General features: G+C 32.9%; 2 protein-coding genes across 2 annotated transcripts; one reads left to right on the plus strand and one right to left on the minus strand.

The window, feature by feature from the left end:
• The first annotated feature begins 18 nt into the window (after positions 1-18).
• Positions 19-4,209, plus strand: LOC124830170 (uncharacterized). Its single transcript, XM_047303814.2, has 2 exons — positions 19-599; positions 3,729-4,209. Exons 1-2 carry the CDS (start codon positions 306-308, stop codon positions 3,909-3,911), a joined length of 477 nt encoding a protein of 158 aa, XP_047159770.1. The 5' UTR covers positions 19-305; the 3' UTR covers positions 3,912-4,209.
• Positions 4,210-11,675: 7,466 nt separating this feature from the next.
• LOC124830169 (uncharacterized) lies at positions 11,676-13,060 on the minus strand. Its single transcript, XM_047303813.2, has one exon. The coding sequence runs from the start codon at positions 12,775-12,777 to the stop codon at positions 12,022-12,024; it is 756 nt and encodes a 251-aa protein (XP_047159769.1). The 5' UTR covers positions 12,778-13,060; the 3' UTR covers positions 11,676-12,021.
• Positions 13,061-15,426: the final 2,366 nt, after the last annotated feature.

A 15,426-nucleotide genomic window follows, 5' to 3' on the forward strand; every position in this document is an offset into this window, starting at 1 on the left:
CTAAATCCAAATTCCAAAGTTTCTCCTTTTTTGCAAGGGGCAGCCACCCCACATGTTTGCTCCTTTCTCTCTCTTGAATGCTCAAATTAAGAACTGTGCTGAGTTGAGAGCTACTATAAAGCCAAACCTTAACCTGTAGTAGTCACCATATTCTTCCCTGCCTGCACTGCACCACTTCTTCGTCTCTCTTTACTTTCTCGTCTTCTTCTTCAACTTTACAGTCACACTGATGCCTGAAATTCAAACGTGAACAGAAGCCAACTTGTCCAGAATGGTAAAACAGAGTTAAGAAAAGCAAAGGAAGAATGGTGAGAGAGCACAATAGCATCAGCAGTGGATGGCCACCAATAGGGGCACCACTGAACATGCAGAGAGATGAATATGATCAGCATTGGAGCAGCAGCTTCGACAGTTCAGTAAATGCTGTTTCTTTTGGCTTTGTTGCCACTGCCATTCTCATTTCTATGTTCTTAGTCATGGCCATCTTTGAAAGGTTTCTCAAACCCACCTCGCCGCCCCTGTTGCCGTCAGCCGACTGGAACCGTCGCCGGAGCTCTCAGATGGCCTTCAATGGGAAGATTGGCCACCCTTCACCGAAAGTGAGTGCTAAAAAACTCATTTTTTCATGGGTTGTGCTGCGTGAGTGTTCACTGCTCATTACAGTTTCATGACAATGTGAAAGCCTTTAACTTTTTTGCTTTTTGGCCTCGGCTCTTGCGTTTTCCTATTGTTAATGGTGGACACACAGTGCCTTCCTTGTTGAATGTTACTGTTTTTTGGTTCTCTTTTTCCTTTCCTTTCAAGTTTTCCCTCAACTGAACAGAAAGAGGAAAAAATGAAGGATTTTCTCTTTGTTCTTCCACTTTAGGAAGCTTTTAATTTCGGTAGTTATTTTGGATTTTGGAAGAGTGATGATTACTTATCTGACATAAAGCTCTTTTTACCTAATTTTCTTTGGTTGTTTTTAGGTTGCTTTTTACTCGCTTCTCTTTCTGGTTGAATATTATCCCTCCCGTAAATTTCATTTTGTTTTCCACACTATATTAGAATAATGGTTTCTTAATGAGGATTATCTTTTTTCTACTGATTTCCTCTGCCTGCCCATTTGACTAATTCAAGATGTTTTTTTATGTTCCTCGTCATTTCTGACACTGTTATCCTTCAGTATTACAGATTCTTGATCTCTTTTTTAGACCTTCTCTGCATTTTCTTGTTCCACTGGCCCTAACATTCTCATCCAACTCTATGGTCTTGCTTTACAGATTTCCTTGTTGGCCTCAGACTAGAGGGTGTTCTTCTTTCATCCTTAAATAGACCCAACCGTGATTATGCTTTTCTTCACTTTGGAGAAGCGCTGCTCTATTAGTTTACCGTGTTTTAGCCTTATAGCCTCTTCCCCATTTACCCTTAAATTTATCTTTTGTAAAAAGGGAAAATCTTGCAAAATCTGAATTTTTATCTGAAAACATTATTGTCTCCCTTTCTTTTTTTGGTTATTTGAACTAAAGAACTCTAGCATAACTCCTAACCAAAGTTTTTCATTCCATTCTCCTTGCATTTACTCGTTCAGTCAAATACCTTAATTATGAGTAGACTTCGTTGTCCTCTGCTTTTTATGAGGGCCTGGTCCTCCGTAAAAGTTTTCTGTTAGCATTGGTCCCTAGCCGCTAGTATTGTGGACTTATTAATCCATGTCTGAGTCGGAGTTGAGACCCACATTGTTGTTTTTGACACTCAACTGCACCATCACCTCCAATCTTCAATCATACCGTACATGTTTGTGGTCTGCGACAGATTGTCGACCAAAGTTAAACTTATCATGGTCTTCTTATTCTTGTCATTAATTCTCTATCCTAGCAGCTACTAATTCAGAAGGTAATCACACATCCTATCGTAGCCATTGGTCAATAACTTTTTCCTTTAACATTTTAGGCTTAGCTTTCATATGATGAGCTAGAACCAAGAAACAATTGTGTTGCCTACTCTATGCCGTTACTTTGGAGGAACACTCCAGGCCCACCTACTTATCCAACCTCGCTGTTCTGTTGGAGGGCACCAGTTTGATTAGGACATTGCCTGTAGAGTTGTTTCTCTCAACTTTAACAAAATCATTAATGTGATTCCTCCAGCATTAGCCAATGAAGTTTTGATTGCAAAAGGTCCACAAATAATATAAAATTAAATGCATCATTTGTTTGGCATTTGGATTACATTTGGAATTTCGTTGTGGTGTTAATGGAACATAGAATATGGGATTCTAGAGAACATGCTTTTGCAATTAAGCAGATGTCAGATTCTTTTTATTGTTTATGGTAATGATGCCACTCGGTCAGCCTTAGACCACGTGAAGATGATTTTTCTTATTAATGAAATTATATGATATAAAAGTCACCTCAGCATCACAGCAACAGACTATACTCTGGAAAACATATTGAATTACTGATTTCGATTCTTGAATAGCTAATTGTAAATCCAAAATCTTCCTGGGACGTGGAGTGTTCAATTCTTAAGTGTCCAAGGTGTAAAGATTTTAGTTATGGATGTGCAAAAATATAATCCAAAGCCAACCGTCTTGGTTTTATTATTATATTTTTTGGATCCATAATCTGTGTTAATATCTATATAGGTGGACACATTTAATCTCCTTTATTTTATATTGTGTTATAAGTCAAATGCATGATACGATGTTGGATGATGTTGGTGCCTTATACAACAAATGTGTCCAGATTGGGAGAAAAGAGAAATAGCAATGTTGGGTTCGATGAATGTGTTGTCTCTGTTGCTTATTTTATTTCATTTTTTACGTTAGTGAGGTCAAGATTCCGAGTACTTTGAAAATCTTGTATTTTCGAAACTTTAATTTCTTTGATGATTGATGGGATGCATATCACTAGTCTGGCCTTGGTTTGTAAGTTTAGCATGAGATGCAAATAATTTAGCACCACAATTCTGTTTAATCATTGTTTCTTTTAATGACAGTTTAGGTGGCCCATTAGTGTTTTAGCTTTACAATTTTAAAAAGTAAGATATCAATATCGTTAGTTATTGCTGCAAATGAAGCAATTTGATTTGTTATTCTACTTGTGTGGTTGGTTGTCTTACACTGTTTGAAATGTTCTTATCCTTTATCCTTGGTGTTCTTCTCCTTTTCCTATCCATTATAACACTGTCTGAATAAGTCTTGCTGATAATCTGTAATAGGCAATTAGTTAATTTCTCCTTGCAGACATTTTACTGTTTTTCTTTTTAGCAGTCGGTTTCTCTTAAAAAGTTGTACTGTTTGCTTATTGTTTTGAAAATAAACTGGGAATAGTGATGCAGCTGTTGCTTTACAACATTGATGATTGCAGGCATTAAATTGCTTGACCTTAAAAAGAAGTCTTGTGATTTTCAACAAGACATTTAATGTTATTGCCTTCAATTTGAGATGTGATGTTGAGAGCAATGAGTTTAATAATAATAAAAAAAGTATATGTTGCTTTTCTCCCAAGTTTGTAGTGGACAATGATTTGTCAAGCCCTTTCTAGTTTGATTTATGGTCTACTCGTGGTGTAAAATAACTCCTTTATTCCAACTATGCTGGACATCACAACTCAATTCACCTATTGTAGAAGATAAAAGTTTTTCTATTTTAAACTTCAAAACCAATGATGTTATGTTCTAATTTCACTCTCTGCTTGATATTTCATCAATTGTGTGAAATTCACCAGCTTCTCTAATTTGTACAGATGAGTTTGTATGCAAGCTGGGTTTCGGTTTTAATGCCTGGAGATGAGACTCCTTCTTTCATCGCTCATCCTGCACCTGCACCTGCACCATGTTGCCCTGAACGGATATCATGGCCTCCCCATCAACATAGCTCAGTACCTTATTCCACTTACACCACCATGCATAACATCAACCAAGTATAATAAGAATTCAGTGTGACAAGTTTATGCAATGTGTGCATGTTACATTAAGGAGTTAAATGCCTTTCAAATGAAGAAAGTAGACTTGTTATGTAGAAGATTTCTTTATAGTTTATAGAATACCATGTACATAGAATTTAGTTTAGTGGAAATTGGTTTGGGAATGAGGTCCATCTCTTCACTGTCCAATTCCTCCCTGACAGAAGCTTTGGGGTTTCCCAGAGTGTAAATCAGTGGTTGTAAATGCATAGAATGTTGTGCACCAAACAATGGAAACCTCTTTATCTTGCACACAAACAAAGACCATACTTAGTATAGCATGATCAAAACGCACGCGTAAAATCAAATAATATTGTCACTCTGATAATGACACGTGAGTAGCTTTTACCATAATTGTCAGTTTGGTCGTTGGAATCCTCGGGTGTGCGCTAATGATTATGTTGCCGAAATTCTTGGATTTAAGATAATGGATTTCATGTACAAGGCCATCAATGCTGCGAAATCTCACTATATCATGCAACTTATTGTACACGCTCGAAATTTCACTTTCTTTAACAATGTCATAATAGAATTCATCCTTAGGTCTTTGTCAATGCCAATATCTGTTGAAGATTTTGCTCTCTTAAGCAAGTCTTAATGTCTTTAATCTATGATAATGAAGGAAAATTATATCATTTTTGTTATTCTATAATCTAATGTTCCTAATTGGATCAATCACCAATCAATTTCAAATATGATTGCACTTTTTGTTTTTTTTTTTTTTGAAAAAAATATTGCACTTTGTCAGTCAGTGTTCACAAGTCACTGTGACAACAACCTAGAGTTAGTATTGTATTAGACACTATAGGTTCAATACAACAACCTAGTATTGAACTTCCATTTAGATTCGAGCAATTGTTTCCTGCGCCCCATCAATTTCTTCCTGCATCCCCTCAGTTTTTGAAATTCCAAATTTATCCTTGCTAGTTTTATTTGAAACTGGTCTTCTTCATGGAGACTGTGGTTTGTGGGGGCTGCTGTGACGTGGTTTTCGTAGGTTTGTTGAGTTGTTGTTTTGGCTGTTTCACTCTGCACCTTCAATAATTTCATCCTGCACCTCAAAGTTTCGGTTTCCGTGCATCAATAAATCCAACACATAAGCGATATTTAGTAATACGAAAAATAAACCGAAAAAAAATAAAAAGAAAGATACTGCAGTTGTTGCGTGATGTGTAATTGTTGAAGCTGGAAAAGAAATTTAAAACTAAGGATTCAGTATAATTAGGCTGTATAAAGCCGAAGAAAGTTGTGTTTATGTGATAAACCTACATGTGAATCGTCCAATGAAGCAAGGTCCAAAGAAAAAAAAAAGAATCCCTATTAAGAAAACATGGTATCCCCAACCTCATGCATAATATTAACAATGCTATGCCTTCCTTATACAGCCTGTATCTCCAAATCAGTATGACCGTTGTTGTTGGGTGAAGATGTTTCAGCAGTTTCCTTCTCATCTGTAGATTTCATCTCTTGAATGGGAGGAGGGTTTACAACGGTCATTTCTGAAAACATGTTGTCTGAGAGCCTTCCTTTCATCTCCCTGTGTTCTTGACACAAGGCACACCAGTGCAAGCAGCAATGCAAACAACATGCATTACACGGTGAATTCTGCAATCATAAAACATGTAAAATTAAAAATCAAAGGAAAAACCACAGGAAAGAATTAACTAAATCATGTATGCGCCAGTATTGAGTTTCTAAGTAACACTCCACTGTGTCAATCACAGCCATTAGGCTTTTGATCTTGTGGTGCTTGCCTAATGTCGAGGTTCTTACCCCACGTTAGCATGGCCATGTTCTCATAAATGACGCAAAATGTCTAAATACACTATCCCGAATGACAAACACCACCATTGAAAAGCAAGGAAGAGCAATTCTACCAGTTGCATCAGATAGGGAAGAGAATACATGTCTGGCATTGGAGTATTAGGAAAACAGAAGATAACACTACAAGTTTTTCAGGATTTCATGGTTAGCTAATTATACTGGAGATAGTAGGTCTATATAGGTCCCCTTCCAATGGTGTAGTTCAAAAGATGCATCCACTTCCATAAAAATTGCCTTGTCACAATATTGTTCAAAAAGAAATTAAAAGCAGGTTTTCAAACAGAATAAACTCCTGGCTAAAGGACATGATTGTTACCCGCCTAGAATAAAATCTAATAACTAGTAGAGGGATATCTCATATAGACCATTCCATATTTAACTCGACCATTTGTCCTAATGAAAAAATATTTTCAAGATATATATATATATACCTTCAAGTGATATTTCTTCTGTAAGGTTTGCCGCACTTGACCAGTGTGAATGTCATACATCCACCATGTAAAAAATAAACGCACGAAGGCGGTCACTCCAAAAACCTCAGTTGACTAATCAAGAATTATCATGGTACAATTTGGGAGCTGGGGCTGGGGTTGGGCTGGAGTTGGGGCTGTGGTGGGGCTGGGGCTGGGCTGGCGCTGGGGGCAGGGGCTGGGGTTGGGGTTGTGGTGGGGCTGGGGTTGGGCTGGGGCTGGGGATGGGCTGGGGCTGGGGCTGAGGCTGGGGTTAGGGTTGTGATGGGGCTGGGGCTGGGGCTGTGGTAAATTTTAAATTTGATATTAGATATTTATATTCAATTAAGGAAAAAATTCTCCATAAAATAGAAATAAATTCACATAGTATATCCAAAATATATATATTTTTTAACTGTTAAATCCAATGTAATATTCTGAAAAGAATTTATCTACAATTAAAACTCTTATCTTAAATATATACATGTAGATAGATAAATACATTTCATGAGAAAAACAATCTATACCATTAATCTTACCTATAAAATATTAAAAAAAATACTTATAAAAGTAAATAACTTTTACAGTTTTACTATAAATAATTCTTTTATTATATAAATTTTTTATTATTATGAGTAATTATTTAAATATAAAAAATTACTAAAATATAAAATTAAAAAGGAAATTGTGTATTAAAACAATCTTATTAATAATATAAATAATTAAAAAAATTATAATTTAATAAATTTTTTGTTTTAATAAGAAAAAAAAGTTAATATAAATACGCAATAAACAAATGTTGAGGTTTTTCAAAGAGAGTTTACGCGAGTAGTTTTGTTAGTACATTGTATTTACTCCCTTTTTTTTTCGTTTTTTAATTCTTGCAATTATTTACTTTATAGAATTCGAGGACGTTAGATCAGTAAATCAGACTAATATTTTAAAATTTTCAGGAAAAAAAAAAACAGAAACAAATAAACTATAAACAAAAACAGTTAATATTATCACAGATAAAAATCACATTGAATAGTAGTTGTTGAATTATAACAAAAATATTTGTTTGAATATCTTAAATGATGTGTTAATAATTATAAAAAAAGGATTAGTTCCCTTCACCGACATTTACAAATAATATAGTACCAATTATCATGTTCTTTAATATCTCCTAGTTATGAGAATAAAGACTAACCTTTTGAAGTATTGAGATTTATTTAAGTAATTTATCTCTTTTAACATCTGCTATTCCAGCATTTTAAATTTATTCACCTATATTTTATTTCTCTGGATAACTCAAAAGTTATACTTTTTAGCATTCTTTTAATTTAAATTTATGTAAGATTTTTTTGTTCGAAGTTGACATTTTATACTTTTGAGAAAAGAAAATTAGGATTCATAATAATAGTAATAATAATAATAAATTCAACTTAATGAATCGAGTCGACTGAAATTTTGAAGTCTCACGTATTCGTGTAACCGTGTTTGTTGTTGAGTATATGAAATAAGTAAATAAATAATTCATATACATTTATTTCTATATTAGATATGCATAAAATCCCGTTATATGAAGTGTTTAATATATTAGATACTATTGATCTGTTTTTATGTTTTTGAAATGAAATATTTAATTAAAAAGTAAATGAAAGATTAGTTTGTTTGTGGACTTTTACTTTAATTTTCTAAAATAAAACATTATTCTCAAATTAAACTATAAAAAATTATTATTTTTTGTCTCACATATCTCCTTATTTTTTAGCAGTCCCTCCTTGTTTATAGGGAGTGTAGTAGTTAACCATTGCTTTCATTATTATCATTAGTATGCCTCCCTTCACTATTGCAATAAATGAGCTAATTTATTGTTCAATCATATAAAAACAATTATAATTTTAAAGAGTATTAAGTGAGTATAAAAATAATTAATCGCAATAATGTCAAATTTTAGCCATGCATCCAAACTAAGGGTAAGGTAAGCCGTGTTGTGTTGCGCAATATTCGGCCAAGGAAAATGCAAGTTTTATAAGATTTCACAAATAAATTTCTTAAAATTAAATCAGGCTTTTTATTTTTTATTTCAAAATTTGTTATAGCAAGTGGACTATTTCTTCGCAGCTGACACAGTTGTCTCTATTGAATACAAAAATACAAAGTCAAATATATTGGTTAACACGTGAATGTATCAGCATTACGAGTTTTTTTAGTTACGGTTGAATACCATAGATTACGGATAACCATTGTTGAATATCGTTCAACAATGTAGAGAGAAGTAGACATTAGACAAAAAAAAAAGAGTTTGGTACTTTTAAAAGTACTTTTATTATATCTAAATTTTCCAACCTTACTAAATAAGAAAGACTACTCAAACAAGTTAATTCTTGATTTTGTCTATCTATCGTTTTATAATTAGTTTAAGTTTACATAATTTTTCTTGGTAAATTTTAGATGTAATTTACATTCATCTCGTTTCTTTAATTTTTTTTCTATTAAACACTATTTCAATAATTTAATAGTTCCATGTTAATAAAAAAATAACCATATTAATTAAAAGTTAAGTTAAAAAACTAATTTAGATTTTTTTAATCTTTTAAGATGTTTTTTAAATTAAAATTTTAAATTTTAAAATAAACAATAATTCGGATAAGATACAGAGAGTCTCACATTATATATTGTCTGTTTTAAAATCTGAAATTTCTTTCGATATTATTTTAGTTTATACAAATTTATTATTATAAAATATAGAAAACATGTGCATGTTATGTTTTAATTCTAAAAGTGTATAATGAAATTGTTAACTTTATATAATTATTTTATATTTCTATTAAATATAAATTAAAAGTATTTAAGGTTGCTAGTTTAAATAAACAAAATTTATAATGTGTATTTGTTTATAATGAAAATCGATTTTCAAAATATATTTTTTAGTATGATATTATTTAGGTTTAATGTCTCAATAGGTCTTTATTTTTTGTCGAGAATCTCAAAAAAGTATTCTTCTTTTTCGACGTCTCAATTGAGTCTTTATTTTTGTAAAATTGAACCAAATAGGGTCTTTCCGTCAAATTGAGATGATGCCGTTAAGAAGGGTATGCTGACAGTGTAGTTTTTTATTACGTGACATTGAAAACATGACTAAATTGTATTTTTTTAATTTTTAAATTAAAAAATGAAATATACAAAGTAAAAACTGATGTTTAAGTAAGGACAAAGTTGAAAATTAAACCTAAAATTAAGTGTTGAAAGCTTCATTCTCATTTACATTGCAAAATTCAACAGTCACGTTACAACAACACAACCGTGAACATAAAATTAAAAAAGAAAAAACATTTTAAGGAGAAAAAACATTTCAGCCAATGACATGTTGTCACATCACCACCTTGAGATGTCATCATCATCTTCTTCAACAATCTGAAATGCTAATTCCCAAACCTAACCCTAGGGCGCCGTCAGCCAGCGTCGCACCACCAGCAACTACCTTGCCGGTGCACCATCGCATCAGGCCAACACCCATCTTCCACGCGCAAGCATCTTGATCGTCTTTATCATGCCATCAATGACGATGTTTCCATTCGAAGCCACCACGCACATGTCAACGCAAGGCCACCAACTATCAAAGCATCTTCTCCCTTAAGCGTCAGCTATGCCACGCCACAACCATCAATCCCATGTGCCACCGTGAAAGACCATCATCGCACCACCGCCTTCTCCTTCGTCCTCACCATCTTCCTCGCGCCGCTGCAGTTTGCACCATCACGAAGCCTCACACTGCGATTAATGTTGTCATCGCAAATCGCGTTTCTTCCACAGAACAATCCCAAATCGCCGCTGAACCTCCACCGCAAGCCTCTTTGCCAAAGTGTCGCTGCCTTCGTTCTCATCCAAACTCCATGGACGCCGCACCTCCGTCATCAATCTCGCACAACCATGGAAGTTTGCTCCTTCACATGACCTGCAAACAGAAAACCCAGAATCGCACCACCCAGGAAAACCCCTAAATCGGGCTACAACAGAAAAATCTTTGTCATCCCTGCAGCCCACACCACGAACAGGAATTGTAAGCTTAACTTCGTTTGCCATGGATACCAGAGAAATCTTCCGGCAAATTTATTTAAAATCCTCTGCTCAATCATGTTTCATCGACCAACCACCACTGGAAAGAGTTCAAATCATGTTTCATCGACCAACCACCAGATGAAATTTGTTTTCCCCCGCGAACCCTAAACCTCAACTTCCCCGAGTTTCATTTAGATTTGGATTTCGCAGTTGCAGAGAAGATCAACATTTAATTTTATTTTATTTTCCAACTTTGTCCTTACTTAAAAAGGTCTTTCCATTCTGTATATTTCATTTTTTAATTTAAAAATTAAAAAAATACAATTAAGTCAGGTTTTTAATGCCATGTAATAAAAAACTATAGGTCAGCATACCCTTCTTAACAGCATTAAAAACTACACTGTGAGCATACCCTTCTTTAACGACATCATCTCAATTTGACGAAAAGACCCTATTTGATTCAGTTTTACAAAAATAAGGACTCAAGACACGAGAAAGAAGGAGACCTATTTAAGATTCTAGACGAAAATAGAGACTTATACATTAAACATATTATTTAAAAGAGTGACTTGTTTATATTTCATTCATTCCATCAAGAATTTCCTTGTAGAAGATGTTAGATAAACGTATATTTTTTTAAGAACACTTATCGCCCTTCAATTATATTAAAGCGAATCCATTAACTTTCTAACTTTTTCTTATTGAAGTCGACTTCTCAAAAACGTCCATCTTTACAATTTACACGTATGAAAACTTTCATGGCTTTAATGTGATAAAATCAGTATAATTTCCATTGAAAATCTTCTTTCACTGGCAAGACATTTTTTTATGCGATCCTCGTAAATTATTTTCCTATTTAATTTGTATAATTCCCCTCCTTTTCTAAATATATCCTTTTCTAAAGAGGGTGTAGTAGTGTGAAAGAAAGAAGTATCTTTACTACATTTTACAGTATTAATTTATCTACAGGATGGCATATGATATTGACATGGCTTGATATTTAAAACTTGTTTATAGCTGTCTTTTTCAATAAATATAAACTTGGAACAATAGGATCGAAAATTGAGGTAGGAGAGAAAAATAAAGGCCATGCAGTGTCTTTTTAGAGGAATGTCCAGCACCCTCAGTAAGTACCATAAATTAGCTATTCACCTACAGAGTTTTCATAAAATCAGCTCTTTGAACTTTTTTATGTAAATATTCTAAGTAGAAAACAAAAAAACAAGAGATGTTGTAGCTATGACAAAATGGTGAATAAGTTTCAAGTAGTTCACCGTAGCGTTTCACTTTCAGAAAAGCTAAGGTGAATATTTGGTACAGACTGAATCGTATATGGCAGAGACGCAATCTTTCCAAACCTGCCAATAGCGGAAGCAGAAGAAAAATTGTACTGGCAGGGGTAGAAAAAAAAGAAGAAAACAGCACTGCAATTAAAGAAAGATAGGTCAATTTTTGTTTTCCTTTTTAGTTTTCACCATTTACGTATTCAACTTATCCAACGAAACCACCCTTTCCTTTCCCTCCAATAATAACTCACTGTCCTACAAGTGACAAATGACTTCATCTATTTACACCTTCCTACACTCAATTAAATTGCTCACCAAATCACTTCAGACACTGATCAAACAAAGTACTACACAATTAATACTAGTATGAGTTAACCATCACTACTAATAATCACTAACAATAATATCAACTATGTCTTCACCACTAATTTCACCAACTCCATGCTGTCATCGCCGCCACAATTCGCTTGCCTACAGAAATATGAAGCACTCCAACGACACAAGTGGGTTTTCCAGTGATTCGTTAGCCGAAGAAGGCCACTTACCCTCCATATTCGAATTCTCCAATTTCCGGCCAGCGCTCTCCGCCGCCGCCGCTCTCACCCGTGCGGGTGATTGATTTGTTCTCCTTGCCGACGGACTACGACCCACGATGGATCTAGCTGCCCCGCTGTCGATGCGGGTAGCCGGCGACCTGGATCTACGGCCGGAATTCTCGCCGGCGTCTCGTCGGCGAGGCTGGTTCCCACTTACTCCATTGCCCATTTGAACAACTCTCACTGACCCAGCATTTCTTCTTCCCGGCGACTGCTCCGCCCTTCTTGCAGGGGACTTCCCCGCCGTTCTTTCCCTTCGGGCCCCTAGCTCGCCGGAAAAGGAGCGCGCTTTACGAACCTTTATTGGAGATCCGTTGACCCTCTGACGCGACTCTTCGTCGGCGAGCGTGGACACGCTCTCGCTCACACTGCAAACTTCAGAAACCTCAGAGATCTCTTCGGGCTTGGTGAATAACTTCTCCTTCTCGTTCTTAACTTCGGTCTCTGTGGGCTTCTCCGCATCGAATTTGGGCTTCCATTTGGGTGTTTCTGACAACACTTCCTTCACCGTCTCTTCCTCCGGTGGCGGTGCTCTGTTTTCTGAACCTTTAGTAGTAGATCTTAGTGGTGGCTCACGAGGCTTGCTTGAGGATGAAGAATAAGATCTGTCGGTACTGACACAGCAACCCATTTTAGAAATGTTAAGCAGAGTGGTGGTGGCAGGTTGCTTGGTTCCAACAAAGACAGGAGCATGGGAAGTTGCTAGTGAAAGAGTAAGGTATTACAAAAGAGAACGAGAAAGTGGAAGGGTTGCTCCATTAGACGTTGCAGTATTGTAGTGAAAAGTAGCAGTAGCAGTAGTAGCAGTAGTTGAAGAGGGAGAGGACAGGAGAGAAGAAACAGAAAATGATGAAAGGAAGAGTGAAGATTTGCAGGTCAATGGGAAGACATTTATTGAAAGATATCTTCACTGCTCTTGAAAGCAATTTGACGGGCGAGCAGTTAAAATTAATTTCATACTCTATATATCCTATATATATATATATATATATATATGTTAATTATAACAAAATTAAATATTTTAAGGACACTACACAATCACCTACGTAGTTTATATGTCAAATAGATTCGTTGCATGTTTTAAAAATAACAAAAAGTAAATAATTGGTTTAATATTCACTTTTGGTATAATAAAAGAAATTAAAATTTTAATATAAAAAATTTGATTCTATTATTTTCTTTTAAACTCTTTTACTGTTTAATAATTAAAATAAATAAATATAAGTTTAATTTATAATAATTTTTATATATTTGTTGAAAAATGTAAATGCTTAAATGGGATTAAAGAGAGTAAAATAATTAATTATACATGTTATTTTGATGAAAACAAATTTGAAAGAAAAAATGATTGTTTATTAAAAGTATTATTAGAATGTAATTTTATCTAGACACCTGGAGTAAGCTGGGATAAGATGTTAGAAGAGAAGACATGGTTGCGTATATGAAAAACATAATGATAATTTTACAATATTTTTTTAACAAATTTATGTATTATTATGTAATTAGTTTAAAATTATTTTATAATTAATAATAATTATTATTATAAATATTAATATAAATCAATCACGAAATAATAAGTAAAATAATACTAAAACGTTATAAAAAGTGTTATCAATATCATTATCCTAGAAAAAAAAAAGTAAAAGTAGAAATAGTAACTTGAGTTTGCTTGTACATGGTATTGAGTAGAAGGATCCAGAGAAAAGTTACAAAAAAAATAGAATGCGCAGCAGAGAGGCAAGGCTTGGGGATGGGGCTCTTGATCTGTGCAGCACATGCCATGCTCGAACATCTTTAAAAATAGTATTTTGTAATGGTTAAATATATTTAATTATCTAAATTTGGATTAGAATTAAAATTTTGTTTATATTTAAAATTTTGATTTCTAAATTTTATAAATGAGTCAGACTGTTTTTTCTAATTTTATTTTATTTATTTGGTAAATCATGTTTTATGTTGATACATAAAATTTAAACGTTATTTTAAAATGTGTTTGAGTTGCCAAAATAATTTAAGACAGTTGATAATTGGATTAAGAAAAATATATTTATTTACTTTTAAAATTTAGAGAGAAGAATATATAAAAAAAATTATTTTATTTTTTGTCAACCTTCATTTTTATTTTTATTTGATCTAATAAACATGCTTAATGGTAACATGATATCATTTATATTCATTTGACATGCTTAACAAAAGGTAAAATGATTATAAAAAGTAAAATTTTATAGTTTTTTTAATCAAAGAAAAAATAATATCAAATGAATATAAAAAGATTATATGTATCAAAATATATTTTTTTATACTAAATAGCATAATAAACTAAGATCTATTAACCTCTTTATTATACCAGCCCAAATTTATGTCCTATTTAGATAATGTCTACGTAATTTTTACAATTTGATATTATAATTATTTTTTTATTAACTATAATGTTATTATTGGTGTGAGGTAAATATTATTTTAATAAAAATATAGATTTTTAGGATAGTATTTTTTGAAAAAGAATTATTTTATAATTATTTATACTCGTTAATATTATAAAGATTTTTTTCTGAAATGGAGGATTTAAAAACTTATTTAACATGTAATTTTAAAAATAATGTTTAGAAAATATTAGGTTAAAATAATAATCTTATAAATAAGAAAAAATTGATAAAAGATGATGTGAGAACCGTCCCACGTGAGTTAGCAATTAATGGATGGGAGATTGAATAAGAATGGAAGAGAAAGAGTGATGATTGGTTTGAAGAGGGACTTTATAGGACCCATAATCTTCCGGTCAATTTTTCTCGACAATCATCATTTTCTTCAATTAATTGCATTCCACATTTACAACTATTGCTGTTCAAATCGAACTTCTCAAATCCTTTATTATCAACAAAAAATAAAAAAAAAATAAAATTCTATACACTCTTACATCTTCTTTGGATAATTTGCTTTGAATTTTTAAGATTTTTAAATATATTAAATTTAAACACATGTTATCTTTCATTGTTTTTGTTTTCTAAATATATTTTTATATCATAATTTAAATTTAATAAATTATATATACACGTATATTATTGTTTTTAGTAGATCTGTTGCAAAAAAAAATTTGTTTCGACTTGTATTTATTTTTTGAAAATAATCTTTTTGAAAATAATCTTTTTGAAAATTTTAAAATTACTAAACAGAAATAAAATGTCCAAAAACTACTAAAGAAATAAGATAAATTAGTGAGTATTTCTTAAGCATATACAAATTTATTCAAGTTTAATAACATTTTGTTATATTTAAATGA

Source organism: Vigna umbellata, chromosome 5 (genome assembly GCF_029865625.1).
Source record: "Vigna umbellata cultivar VRB3 chromosome 5, Vumbellata_1.0, whole genome shotgun sequence".
NCBI lineage: Eukaryota > Viridiplantae > Streptophyta > Magnoliopsida > Fabales > Fabaceae > Vigna > Vigna umbellata.